This window comes from Hipposideros armiger, unplaced genomic scaffold (assembly GCF_001890085.2).
Source record: "Hipposideros armiger isolate ML-2016 unplaced genomic scaffold, ASM189008v1 scaffold_191, whole genome shotgun sequence".
Classification (NCBI taxonomy): domain Eukaryota; kingdom Metazoa; phylum Chordata; class Mammalia; order Chiroptera; family Hipposideridae; genus Hipposideros; species Hipposideros armiger.
Genome location: NW_017731541.1, coordinates 1,367,808 through 1,382,077, shown reverse-complemented (window position 1 = coordinate 1,382,077; position 14,270 = coordinate 1,367,808). Strand labels below are relative to the sequence as shown.

The 14,270-nt window shown below is 52.8% G+C and overlaps 1 protein-coding gene across 2 annotated transcripts in view; it reads left to right on the top strand.

The window, feature by feature from the left end:
- DDC (dopa decarboxylase) overlaps positions 1 to 14,270 on the top strand; it is a 49,466-nt gene that overhangs the window by 17,404 nt on the left and 17,792 nt on the right. For both annotated transcript variants that reach the window (XM_019653014.1, XM_019653015.1), the window contains 4 exons: positions 972 to 1,091; positions 7,562 to 7,696; positions 9,028 to 9,171; positions 14,033 to 14,099. In XM_019653014.1, the coding sequence (XP_019508559.1) occupies positions 972 to 1,091; positions 7,562 to 7,696; positions 9,028 to 9,171; positions 14,033 to 14,099 (466 nt within the window). The remainder of the gene's footprint in view (positions 1 to 971; positions 1,092 to 7,561; positions 7,697 to 9,027; positions 9,172 to 14,032; positions 14,100 to 14,270) is intronic.

Genomic DNA, 14,270 nt, shown 5'->3' with positions numbered 1-14,270 from the left:
CAGCACTGTGACAAACACATGGGGAGAGGGGGCGGCTCAGTCCATCCCCGGGCGGGGCCAAGGCCAACCTGCCCGCCCGTGTGCAGGAAGGTACTGAGAGCACCACTCGAGAGCTTCACAAGCAAGGCCAGTGACCTGTCCAAGGCTCCCAGGGGATTCAGCTGCCCAGGGGCCACCTCCTGGCTGGGTCCAGTCCCCTTAGACTCACTGTGACTGTGGACGAGGGTCCAACCAGTTGGCTTTCTAGATCGTTCTGCAAGTAAACAGGTCGCTAACAGAAGGGCACGGTCCCGGGCCAGGCAGCAAGGACGTCACCGCGGCCCCCGCCGTCCTCCCCAGCCTTTCCCCCGGGATGTTGGTCAGAGCACCTGTTTGACATGTGCATTCTCATAGCATCTGGGAGGGGACGATTTTAACCTGGGTTGAGTGACAGGTTAAACCCTGCTTCTGCTCCTGAAATTCTGCATGACATGACCCTTTGTTGCGACACCAGCCCTTAGAGAACTGTCGGGGAGGAGGGTGACATCCCAGGGACCCCAGTCTGCGGGCCACTGACTGCCACGTGCAAACCCTTGCACAGCGGGTGGCAGGTGCAGGGTCTGGGCAGTGTGGTTCCCTCCAACCCCAAGCACAGTAGCGACGAGGACACGCACAGGCCAGGCCCTCAGCACCACGCTGGCCCAGAGCAGCCCAGTGATGCCTCAGAGCTGCTGGGTGGAAGGAGAGGGCCTGCTGCCAGCAGGGTCCCAGGGTCCCAGCTTCGCCACCGCTTCTCCCTGCAGCTCCAAGATTCACCTTAGTTCCCACCCATGATGGGCCTCCTGAAAGCATTTAAAACCGTCTGTTAAATTGATAACGTGTAAGTGACAGCAGTGACGGACTACTCCTGTCTATCACTCCCCTTTATCAAACTGACAGGAAGCTGAGGGCAGCCGGCCTGTGGCTAATTCCCTTCCTCCTTCCCACGGCAGGCCGCGAGCCCGGCCTGCACCGAGCTGGAGACGGTGATGATGGACTGGCTGGGGAAGATGCTGCAGCTGCCGGAGGCGTTTTTGGCCGAGAAAGCCGGCGAAGGGGGTGGGGTGATCCAGGTAAGGCGGCGGTCCAGCTCTCGGGGGTGCGGGTTCCACAGAGGGACCAGGGCTTCAGGGCACAGAGGTGTCCTCCTATCTCCCCTGGAGAGGGGAGAGCCGTGCTGTTAGGAAAACCGGATCTGGATTTGGAACTGAGTCTGTCTCTCTCTCTCTGGGTCCACCAGGGCCCCATTTGGGGTACACACAATGGTAACTGTCACTTAGCAGGTGCCTAGTAAGAAACACAGAGCAACTGACATTTGTGTTGTGTCCCTGTTGCCAGCCACCACGCCTGCGCACTTTCCAGACATTACTCATGTAATTCTCACAACAACAGTATGATATGGGGGCCATTTTGATACCCCTATTTTACAGGTGAGGAAGGTGAGGCACAGAGCAGGGAGGTACCAGGTGCAAAGTCCCAGAGCTGGGGTCTGAGCCCACATCTGTGTGACTGCGGAGCCATGCTCCTCACCACCACGCAGGGTTGTCCTCAGTCAGACAGTGGCAGCTGTGGCCACATGCTTCAAAGACTTCTGGAAGCTGCTGGAATCTGTGGGAGCCAGAAGTTCACCTGCAGATGCCGCCTTCTCTATGTGCTGATTTAATTCATTCTCTTCATGCGTCACGTACCCTTGAGAGAGACGATGTGCCAAAGCACACGTCAGGGGATGCAACGGACCCAGATGACAGCAGCGGCGGTGTGTCTGCTCCACTGGGGTCTGCGGGACAAATGCCTCTAAGGAGACTTGGCCTTGTGCTTTTTTATCTTCTAGCAGCGAAGATGGACTCTATGATCCCATCTCCCTCCCTGATACCTTTTCTCTCTTATCAAGTATATGATGGTAATATTGGGAAAGCACTGTTTACTTTGAAACAAAAGGGGATTTTCTTTTCAGATATTGTCTTCTCAAAGGCTGCAAGAACTAGTTAAGGCAGCTGTTGTTATTCTGCACGCTCGACCAGTGAGAACGCTGAGGTACGGATGTCCCACCTGGCCAGTGTGGCCAAATCAATTCAGGAAGCAAGCTCCCAACTTCTGGACCTGAGACGGCTCAGCCAGACTGGCCTCTGTCAGCTCCCACATGTCAGCTTTCTGTTGCTGCTGTACCAAATTCTAGTGGCTTAAAACAAAACAAATCTATCATCTACAGTTCTGTAGGTCAGGCATCTGACACGGGTCTTCCTGGGCTAAAATTAAGCTTGACACCTTGGAGGCTACAAGCGAGAACCTTTGCTTGACTATTTTAGTTTCTAGAAGCTTCCTACACTCCTTGGCCATGGCCCCTCCCTCACCTTCAAAGCCAGCAGTGCTCCATCTCTCTGACCCTCCCTTCATGGTCATGGTCACTTATCCATCTGACAACGGGTGGCTCTCCACTTTTAAGGACCCATGTGATTCGATCGGGTCCATCCAGATAATCCAAGATAATCCCCTGTGTCAAGATTCTTAACTTAATCACATCAGCAAGATCCCTTTTTCCAGGTCAGGTAAATAGTCACAAGTTCCAGGATTAAGTCATGGACACCTTTGGGAGGTCATTATTCTGCCGGCCACACAGCGTATGTCAGAGTCACGAAAGGGGACCTGGACTCTGCCCCTAGCAATTGGATTCAACAGGTTTTTTTAGGTGGGCCCAGGAATGTGCATTCTAACATGCACCTCAGGTCATTCTGACGCAGAGACCCTGGGCCCACTTTGCTGAACAGGCCATGTGCTGTGACAGATGGGACTTCTCTGGACCAACGGGCACGTGGCCAGACTCAGACCCATTTGCTCTGTTCTCACCTGCCTCACATTCTTTCCATCCAACATCACTGATTCTGAGCGGGAAGCTGATGAAAACCATTGGCTACGAGGCCAGCAAAGATTGGATTTGATGCTGTGACCCAGGCTTGAACTTAAAAATAGCAGCAATGCTGATTTCCTGAAAAATGCAAACTATTTCAGGTCCCCGGACAGTTTCCTCCTGATCATAAGGTTATGCAGCCCAGCTAATCTCTGTGACAGAGATGACACACAAGGACAGCATGTCCACACGCCCTTCTGGCCTTGGGGAGGGTCGGGACCCTGCTGCACAGCCCGTCCCCCATCTGTGCCCGGCAGCTGACTTCATGCTGGGGGGCAAATGGCTTCCAGTCCCGGCCCATTAGCCCTGATTCTGCAGGGGACACACCGTCATCCTTCTCTGACACAGAGCAGAGTCATGTTGACAGACAGCACAGCACCAGCAGTAGGAGAGGAGAGGGTGCTGCTCAGAGGGGGTGACATGACGCCTCAGTGCAGCCTGGATGCTTGCACAGACTTACCGTATTTCCCCATGTATAAGGCGTACCCTTTTTTGAAAAACTTGGGGTCTAAAAACTGGGGGCATTTTATATAGTAGTTGTAGATTTTTTTACTTGCATTTCCCACAAGTGATGAAGAGTTGTATGAATGTTATGATGAATAAAACTTGACTTCAACAACTTCAGAGCAGTCATCCCCCAAATTTTTTTCAAATTTCGGGCTCCAAAAATAAGGTGCATCTTATACATGGGAGCGTCTTATACATGGGGAAATATGGTACTTTTTCTGTATAATTCCACCTATTTCGCCAAGGTCTCCTTTTTTCATTTGTTCTATTCGTTTGGACCCCACCCTCCCGCCCAGCATTTGGTGAACCCGGTCAGCTGAGACTCCTTTCTTCCCCGGGAGATTTTTCTCCCACTAAACTGTAGTTACCGCGTGAGCCCTCTGCTCTCTTCTCAGGAGCTCCCACATCCACAGGTTAGAAACCTTGTCCATAGCATTGAGCTGTCTCTTATTTTCTTTTTTTGCCACTCTATCTTCTGTATTTTGGGGGAACTACTCATGGTTTTCTCCACATCACTGTTTCAGTTTTCCACATTGCCACTGTTTTGCCTCCAATGTCCCCTTTCTACGGGTGAAAACCCAACATTCATTGTGAAAATGGAAGACAGGAGCATTTTGGGGCATACTTCCAGTGTGTGTGTGTGTGTGTGTGTGTGTGTGTGTGTGTGTAAACAAATCGGGATAATACAATATGTACATACAGATTTTCTCTATGGTATTTTTACTTACCATTTTATGGTGAGATTTCCCATTACTTAAGCATTCTTTGAGAATATCATTATTGCATGACTTTCTGTGATGTATCACAATTCATATAAATAATTTGAGACATGTTGCGCCAAAATTTTCAGTCTTATAAACACTATTTCAGAGGACACCCTTTAGGATGAGGTGTGACAGTCTCCTAAGCTTCCTGCTGGAGTCCTTGTTGGCTGAGCCCATAGTCACTGTTTATGCTCCACCAAAAATCAAAACAAAATATCAGCAGAGAGTGTTTCTGGCTCATGGGAGGTTACAACTAAAACAGTTTCACTTTTAGTTCTTTTCAGCCGCCCAAGCAAGATGCCATCTTAGTTTGATATTGCTCAAAATCCGTGCCAAGGCCCATAATCTGAGGAAGCCACACTGATTTTCGACGCGCCTTGGCACTGAATGCCTCCCTGAGCTAAGCGTGCGATAGCCCATTTTGTGGGCTTTATGTTGCCCCTTTCCAGCCTCCAGTTACTGTCGCGGGCTGATTGCATTATAGACAATCTTCCATCCAGGAGGAAACGGAGCCCCAGAAAGGTAGTGGGGCCAACCTGAGAGCTCGGCCGGTCAGAGACAAGGCTCGTACAGACGTGAGCTTGGCCTGTGGACGCCACGCCAGCTCACCCCCGGCCCCTGCTTGTGTTACAGTGTGCAGAGGTGTGCATGTTGCCATGAGCAAATCTTTCGATTACCGTTTTCTTAAAGATGATTCCCGTTTCCCAGAGACAGTGGAAGCCCTAGCATCGGGATGGGATTAACCCTGGCATCTGTAGGCCCAGGATTTGGCACACTCCTCCTTGGAGCCCGATCTGCGCTCAGATTGCTGGATGAGAGAAGACGTGTCCACGTCTGTGTCGCCCTTCGCAGCTGGCAAGGCTGATTAATTTTCTGTAATTTGCAAGGCCCCGGAGGGCACCGAGCTGGGTGACAGCCCTGGAGCCACAGCTGCAGGGGATGCTGAGCCCCTTAGAGCTGCCTGCACAGGCGCACAGTCGGGCGTCTGAATCAAACGGCAACTCATCCTCTGAGCTGGACCAACGGGGCTGCAAAGTAGTCTCTTAATTGGGTTTGAAAGCTCTCATGGAAGACAAGCTAATTTCCTGCTGTGTGTGGGGTGACAACACCCAGGAAATGAAGGGCCATTTCTGCTCACGGCACCAGCACTTCGTTCTGCCTCTTGGCGGGCTTGCCATGGCAACCTTTGTCTGCTGCCATCAGCACAGGTGTCATTATGCTCTCTGAGCCCAAGAGCAGTCATCCCCCACTCGTCCCTGTCCCTCGGCAAGGATGTGCTTCCAAGAAAGGGCTCAGAAACCCATGCATCTTCCTGCTCCACTAGGCCGAGGCACTGGGAGCTTGAGTGACAAGTGTGTCATTGGGCATTTTTAAATCAGTTTTCATTGCCCGAAGCAGGGTACTTTCTCTCAGGGTGTGGACAGAGCCCACAGCAAACCCCTGATGACTGGCATGGTGATTCTAAGCCTTTCTGGAGGGTGTGCTTAAGAGGAGACTGGACTTTTGGGGGGTCATGTGCATCCAGGGCCTCAGACAGAGGGTGGGGTTTGGAGAGTGGCCACAAGCCCACGAGAGTGCTGGGGTGACAGGATCCCATCCAGGAGTTGTGCCTTCAATAAGCTTTTCACGGTGCCAGTCCAGTGAAGACGAGTTAGGCAAAGGACGGGTCCATGACACGCAGAATGTGGGGACACAGGAGGAACACGGCCACCCGAGAGGGCTGCCCGGTGCCCGCCCTCAGGGAGCTGGAATCCTGTGATATCTGCCTTAGCTGTGCCAGCCAAGCTTCCATAACCACACCTAAAACTGGGTGCTCTAAAACCGTACCAAAACCTGTTAGTGAAAATGCGGCCTAAAGAAAATGCCAGACCCATGTTAGAAGCTAAAGTAAGGGGATGACATATGTATATACATGTCCACACATCAGAGCTACAGAACTCCAAGTAAACGTATTTCTCTTTAAATTTCGCCCGTATTCCCAAAGGATATGAGCTGACTTACAAAAAGAAGTAAATGCATTAAATTGGTGAATGAAAATAGGAAATCAGGATCAATGAAAGGAGGATAAAATGTTAACGAGAGGTTGACCTTTAATTTTTTTATTGTACATTTCTCTATAAAACTGTAAAATCTTATCTTTCTCATAGTCAACAAAAATCCACCTTTAAAGTCTTTTTCTCTCCAATGTTAATCGAGTTTAGCACCTGGGTTCCTTCTAGGGTTTACTTCACACACAGTCACAAGCAGAGGGAGCAGAGAAAGTTGCTTGTAGCCTGGAAGGGACGTGGGCGGCTCCTAACAGCGCCCGTCACTAGCCGCTGATCGGGGCAGCTCCCTTAAGCCCTCTGAGTATCGGTGCCCCACCTGAAGATGACAAAACTAGAAAATAAGACAGTCTCGCTAATTAAATGGGATAGCCAGGCGGGTGCTGAATCTGTATTACCTCCTGACCTCAGGGGCGTGAACTTTGCACCGTTCTCTACTTTGCTAGAATGAGCTGTTGGCGTCCCTGTGTTCATTCGCTCGGGCTGCCATCACAAAGTCCCACAGGCCGGGTGGCTTACACAACAGACATTTATTGTCTCATGGTGCTGGAGGCTGGAAGTCAGATGGAGGTGGTGGCAGGGTTGGTGTCCCCTGAGGCTTCTGTCCCTGCCTGCAGGCGTGGCCTCTCCCAGCGTCCTCAGGTGGCCTCTCCTGTGTGTGCATGCTGCCTGGGTCCCCATGGCCTCCCCTTTTAAGGACATCAGTCAGCGTGGGTTAGGGCCATGCTAAAGACCTCCTGTAAACGTAATGATCTCTTTAAAGCTTGCAGCTCCAAATACAGCCCCATTCTGAGGTCCTGGAGGTTAGGACTTCAACACATGGCATCTGGGAGGACACAGTTCAGTCCACAGCATCAGGGATGGAAGAAAAATCCTCCAAGGTGGTTTCTGAGTCTTGAGGAAAATATGCCGTCTTTATAAGAAGACGCAAACGTGTCTGCCCAAGTTGTCACTCACACGGGGCTGGGCTTTGATGCTGGTCCCTGGGCCCTGTCCCTTCCTCTGAGGGAAACTGGAGGGCACCTGTAGGCCCGACTGTGAGGATTTGTGGGAAAACGTTTGTGATACCTGCTGCCTGCCAAGTGCTTGGAACTGCTGGCTGTTATGTTACATAAAATCGATGCTGCACTGTTGAAATAATAAGAGCTAAAGTGGCCATCATAGCTGTCCAGAGTTTTCCTGTGCAAAGGAGTGTGAACTTTGCAATTTCAGGTTCATCTTTTAAGAAAAATACAGCGACTTAATAGTATGCCTCCCCAAAGCTGAGATGTGGGTTCCTTTGCTGCGCTGTGGGACTCATTTCCACCTTTCCTTTGATGTAGGGAAGTGCCAGTGAAGCCACTCTGATATCCCTGCTGGCAGCGCGGGCCAAAGTGACACGACGCCTGCAGGCCGCCTCCCCGGGGCTGACGGAAGCCGCCATCCTGGAAAAGCTGGTGGCCTACTCCTCGGATCAAGTGAGTGTGTTGACCGGAAGCCCCACAAGCCACCAAGATCTGAGAGTTTCATGTCCAGTTGAAACGCAAAAGACCGTGTGGGATCACATCCGATCTATGAACAGTGGCTCTGGTGTTGCTGAGATAGACACCTGCCCTAGAGACGAGGTGTGGGTGCAGGTGGGACCTTAGCAAATCCAGCTGAAAGCGAACGTGCTGTGAGGTCGCCAGAACCAGGTCTGCGGCTACCTGCACTGGCTTCCCCTGCGATCACCTGGTCGCCTTGGGGAGATGTGGCACGTGGGGCTCAGAGACCCAGGCTCATCTCCCAGCTCTGCTGTTTTCAGTTTCGTGATCTCAGGAAAATCATACACGTCCTCTGAGCTGCTGCCCCGTCAGACAGGGTCACAGGTGCCCGCCTCTTGGCGCTGCTGCCCTGCCCGCGAGTGGCCACGCAAAGGCAAAGCCTGCCGCTTCGAGAGCGCTGCAAACAGGAGCTCCTAGTGTGACTCCACTGACCAGCTCGTTTGAAAAAGGTTAAAAAAAATTAGCAGAATTGTGTGAAATGGAAAAGAAGGAAAGAGAATTGAGCAGCGAAAAGTAGCTCCCTGAGGTAAACTCTAGTCCAGAGGGCAGCACCCTCAGTTTGGGGTTCCGCAATGAGGACTGGCCTCCGCTGCTGACACGGTCACCTTTCACGCATCGTAAGCCAGGCCCCTCAGCAGTGACAGCTTAGTCCCTTAGTACTATTGCATCCTGAGAGAAAGTCACTCCCCACGTTTCCGTGCTTCGTCAGGAGGCTTGTCTGTGTGTAGTCTGACACCAACCATCAGAGCCCCTACACATGAAGAAAAGTATTCATTTATATTTACCTCCCCTTTGTTTCCCAGAAGGACATGAGGGAATTGAGGAAAATGCACGTGTCCGTACTCAATAAATAGGTGTTGACATAGGCTGCCCCCACCCCCACCCCCAGTGAGGGGAAGGGCCCGGGTCCGAATCCAGGTGATTTCACTCCATTCTGGGGTGTGTTTTGCAAGATCTCACGGCTTACTCTAGAATTCAAACCAATGAGTGACAAACGTCACCAATGCTGACGTAGCATTTCACTCTCATGAGTGTCAGAGTCACTCAACAAAAAAGCAAGATCCCACAGGACCTGAAACAGCTCAAAAAGGTGTGTGTGTGTGTGTGTGTGTGTGTGTGTGTGTGTGTGTGTGTGTGTAGGAGGTCAGGGGCTGCCTCTGCCTCCTCATCGCCAGATGAAGGAGCGTGAAGGGGGGCCGCTCTGCAGAGCCGGGGGCTTATGGCGCCGTGTGGAGCGCAGATCTAACTCTGTGCTTTCTTTCCAGGCCCACTCCTCGGTGGAAAGAGCCGGATTAATTGGTGGAGTGACATTAAAAGCCATCCCTTCAGATGGCAAGTTCGCCATGCGTGCTTCCGCCCTGCAGGAGGCCCTGGAGAGAGACAAGGCTGCCGGCCTGATTCCTTTCTTTGTAAGTTCAGCAGCACTTGTGCATAGGGGCCCCTGGGAGTTCTGAGCCCACCTGGGCCTGGGGTCGGGCTCGGGGGCCAGGCCACTTTTGGGCTGCCATGGCCGTCAGAAGCGAGGCAGCACTTACACTGTCAGCCTGCCCTCCATGAGGACAGCTGAGGAAGAGTCCACGTAGTTTTCCTTCTGCTGCGTGAATCTCAGAGCTAAGCAGAGAACACCAGCCTGGAGGATTCGGCTAAGATGAGACGTCTTGTATCTGCTTCCTGTGAAGGTGACACCATGCGCTTTCACGGGGACAGTACTTTGTGCCGCCTGTGACAGTTCTAGATGCTCTGTCACGAAAACTGTGTGATGGACGAGTGAACCAAATGAAAACAAAGCACAGAAGTCCCCTAGATCAGTGTTCTCGGTAGATACCAAGACGTGGCGTCCGTGGGAGATGCGAGCAAGCACTAAAGTAGGTGACATATCTCACTAGCCAAGTAGCGACAGTACCTGCTTTTCTAGTGCACAGATAGGCATTTTCCAGGGGGAAGATGTGGCTGGTGTGGCAGCCAGAGCCTGGGAATTGTCACCCCCAATGTGGCCATGGCAGCCTGCAGTGTGTGTGACGGCTAAAAAAATGCTGTGACCGAGGCACCAGCCCCGTGGTGTTCACCTGGCTGCACATGCGAACCGCCGAGGACCTGAGGGGAGGTACCAATGCCCAGGCCCGCCCCGGTTCCCTGGTACCAGAATCCCCAGGGATGGAGCGGGACTGGAAATGGGTCCCAGTGACTCGGGGTCCTCATGTGCACCCAGGAAATGCTGGTCAGGGGGGCATGCTCTATCTTCTGGGCATTTGCCAGCTGTCAGAGCAACCCAGCTGGGACAGGCAGCAAAGGTGCAGAGATGTGAAAGATCACAGGATGTTGGAAGAGACGCAGCCGACGTGTTCTCTTAAACCAGCAGCCACAGGACTGAAGGGAGACAGGCTGACCCAGGCACGAGGGGCGGTGGCTTGAGCATTGACCTTACGGATCTAGTGGTTACAATTCTCACGGGCATGGTGGCTCTGGGCTTAGTTCTGAGATGCACGCCACCTTCATTATGTGCTGAAGGGGGTTGCAGACCCCTCACCACCCGACACCCCTTGCTGAGGGTGAGGGCACATTTGGCAGGTTTGGACCGGGGCGTCATCCAGGAACTCGCTGGGGCTGTGATTGGTCCCTGGCTTCCTCCTGAAGGTCTGCTCTCTCTGCTTGATAAGGTCAGGCTGCAGGCAGAAGGCAGTGCCTGCGAGACGCATATCTGAGCAGAGTGGGCAGGTCCTTAGGTAAGGGAGGCGGAAGAGAAGGCTCTGGAAAGGGGACGTGTGCTGGCAGGAGGGACACCGCAGGCTCAGAGATGAGGCGCCTGCCTGGTGCTTCTCCTTCCCTCACCCCACACAAATGTGATTATGCCTCTGCAGAGCGGCTGAAATCAGGTTAGAGTCACCGAGCTGAGCCGGGGGAAACAGAGCCTGGGGCACAGCAGGTGCTCAGCGTTCAAGTGGTGTCTGGGAGTCAGGACAAGCTGACTGGCAGCCGTCTAGAACACATCATGCAGGGCCAGCCTGGCACATCCTCGCTGAGAACCTGGGTGCCCACTGGCCTTCCTTGTGGGCTGCTTGGGGCTTGGGCTGGTTGGAAGGGACTCAGGTGTGGCCCTGGGTGCTGGGTCCTTTAACTGGCAAGATAGCAAGAGTCAGTGACGCCTGCTTCCCATCTCAGCGTGCCCGTGCCCCTCTGTGCGTCCTTGACCCACCTCTGGAGTCTCCCTTAGGTCGGTGTAGAGTAGGGATCGTAACCGAGTCCCACGTGTTAGGTTGTTGTGATGACTGAACGTCACATCTGCAAAGCCCAGGCCTCAGAGGAAGCAGAAAATGTCACCTCTTCTTGTTTACTACTGCTGCCTCTCCTAGGACTAGGCGGGATTGATGGTTTTTACAAAATGCTCCATCCTCAGAACAAAAACACCAATAATTATATAAATATCTAAAAATAAAGGTTTATATTAACCAAAATCTCATCCTAAGAGACAAACAATATGAACATTTGGTCAACATCCTTCTAGGTACTCTTCTGTGCATACATTAATAAAAAAACATTTTAACAAGGGGATAGTTAATATTTATATCACTTAAAAACAGAAGCCATTGCATTTCATTCAATTGGACTTTAACTGAGGCAACGACGCGAAGTGGAAGGGATTGCTGAGGGACCGACATGCCATTCCTAAGAGAAATAAATTACAAGCAACATTACGACCATTGAATCACGCTGTGTTTTCTTTAACTACATACTTTTTACTATTCTTTTAATGACACAGACAAAGCATCTTGAGTCCCGTGCTCTACCCACAAAGCCGGGCATCACAGACAACGTGTCTTAGTACTCAGTTATATATCAGAAAGAAATTGCAAATACCAGGGGAAAATAGCACCCTGACTGGAATCCCCACTCAATGACCCTTTTGTCAAAAGAAACATGTTTGGAGAACCCCAGCCCTGAAGGGGAGCGCCCGCAGAGGTGCGGAGGAGGAGAAAGCTGAGGGGTGGGGCGTGCGAACCACAGACACCGTATCACAGGCGGGCACCACGTCCAGTGCATCCGGGTTGTGCGTGAGGAAACCCACGCCCAGCCAGGTGCCAATGTGGCAGAGCCAGGCCTCCTACTCTGGTCTGTTTGCCCCAAGAGCATGGCTTAAATGTCTGTGTGTTCGTCGGGCCTGTTTATTTTCTGCGTTTCTGATGCATTGACGTCTGAGACCTTGCAGCCCAGGAGGCCTGCCCCACCAGGCTCGCCAACTCCCGGAAGGAGCAAAGGGCTCCCCTGCCAGTGAACCTTTCATATGCAAACAGCCACTCCAGAGCCCACGAGATCCCTCCACCTCCTCTGTGGGGCCCTCACACTCAGGGCCACCATCCCTCTGCCCTGATGACGAGGGTAGCCCCTGTGCCCCCATGAACCACTGAAAGAATTCAAGTTCCCCAATCCTAGGCCTGCTCGGCTGCCTCGCCTGGCCCTTCTGGCAGAAACCACAGTAAAGGCACTCACCCACCTCCCCACCCTTCCCCACCCCCTGACCAAGCCTGGTGCTTCCCCGTGTGGCCTGCAGGGCATGGGTGCCCTCCTCCTGGGAACTGGGAGTATAAAAAGCTGCCCTTCAATGGCAGTTGCCTCCTGATCTGCTGGCCTCGCCATGCCTGAATGGTAATAAAACCTTCAAAGTCCTCTGCCCCTGCCAGGCCTGAGAGCAACCCCGCAGGGCCTGACTCCCTTGGGTGGCCTCCTGGATGCCTGCGCCCACCACAGAGTGTCCAGCACCTGCTTTGGCACCACTTCCTGCCCTTGGGTGCCCTGGCAGTGGCTCTCCAGCCAACAGCTGTGCCAGCAGAGGGCCAGGGCGTGTCAGCTGAGCCACCCCCAGGGTGACATGATGCCACCTTGGTGAGAGGGCTGGACCCTCTGGGAGGTGCACTCAGTGTTTGGGGCAAACGCAGGTGGTTGTAGATGAAATGGAACCAGGAAGACCACCAGGTCCCAGGTTGACGAGGTGCATGCGTTTCCACCCTCCCCAGCTCTGTTCTCACGGCTCGTAGCGTTGCTGGGGGCTCAATAACGGCTGCACGGATTGGATGAAATTCCACACTCTCGTCCCATCTCAGGAAGCCTCACTAACCAGACTGTGCCTGGCATCATAAGTCGGTTAGGCTCGTTGGTAACCATGGCAGGCTTTTTGTAAACATAGGTGCTTTTTGATAATTTGCAGAGTTTGCATTCAGCACCTAGGCTGTGTCCAGCAATGCGCCAGTTCCTAGTGATACAGAGAAATAAGACACGGACCTTGGCGTTAGAGCTTCGTGGGGAGACAGCGAGCGAGCCAGCCTCGCACGTGGCACAACCAGCTGGTGCACTGCTGTCAAAGGGCCTCAGGGTGTTCAGAGACCAGGAGGGGAAGGGGGTTCACGCCATGTCCCCAGATGTGTGACCACCCGTGCTAGGCGCTTGCTCAGAACACAACACTAAGTTATTTCTAACACTGCAGGGCTGTCTCATGAGTCTCCTCAGGGAGCAGATCTCCTGGAGGGTCGGAGTTAATCTTCAGGAGCCGTGTGGCTCAGAAAGGAAGGCAGCGATGACAGGCAGCAGTGACAGGCAGCCAGGCTCCTGGGGGGCTCTGAACCGACCCAAAGGCTGTTTGTTCTAGAAGAGGCAGTCCAGCATGTCCTGCTGGGCGTGTATCTCTGCTGGTGTGTATTCTGCGCGCGCGCGCACACACACACACACACACACACACACACATGCACAGACACACACACACAGAGGCACATACACACAGTACACACACACACAGGCACATACACACACACAGAGACACAGACACAAACACACACAATACACACACACAGGCACATACACACACACACACAGAGACACAAACACAAACACACATACACATACACACATAAACAGACACAGACACACAGGCACAGACACAGATTCACACACACACACACACTAAGGAAAGACCCAGACATACTTCACAGAAGGCACAATAGACCTCAGATGTGCTCTGTCAGGAGCGCAGAGCACGGGAACCTGGCCGTGGGATGGCTTCGTCCCTGCCCCTCGGCACCACGAGCCGCTCTGACCCAGCCTGGCTCCCTCTCCAGGTGTCACGAGGCCTCCAGCACCTACGAGTGTGAGCTCAGAGTCACGTCTCTGCGCGGCAGTCACCATGCATCACACACGGCGGTCTGGGTAGTGGTTGTCCGTATGCAGGTTGTGACCGTGACCAAGACGTGGGGCTCATGAGGACATCTGCTCTTTACCCTCCAGGTGGTGGCCACGCTGGGGACCACGTCCTGCTGCTCCTTTGACAGGATCTTAGAAGTGGGTCCCATCTGTAAGTACCCGTTACATTGTCTTCTGGAGAAAGTTCTCCATACGTGCGGAGTTTCACAGACCCTCCTCGTGGGTTCCTTTCTCCTCCCCAATATTAACTTCATAGTATAACAAACAGAATATAACATATACCATAATATCAACATAATACAACTTAACATCATGATGGTTT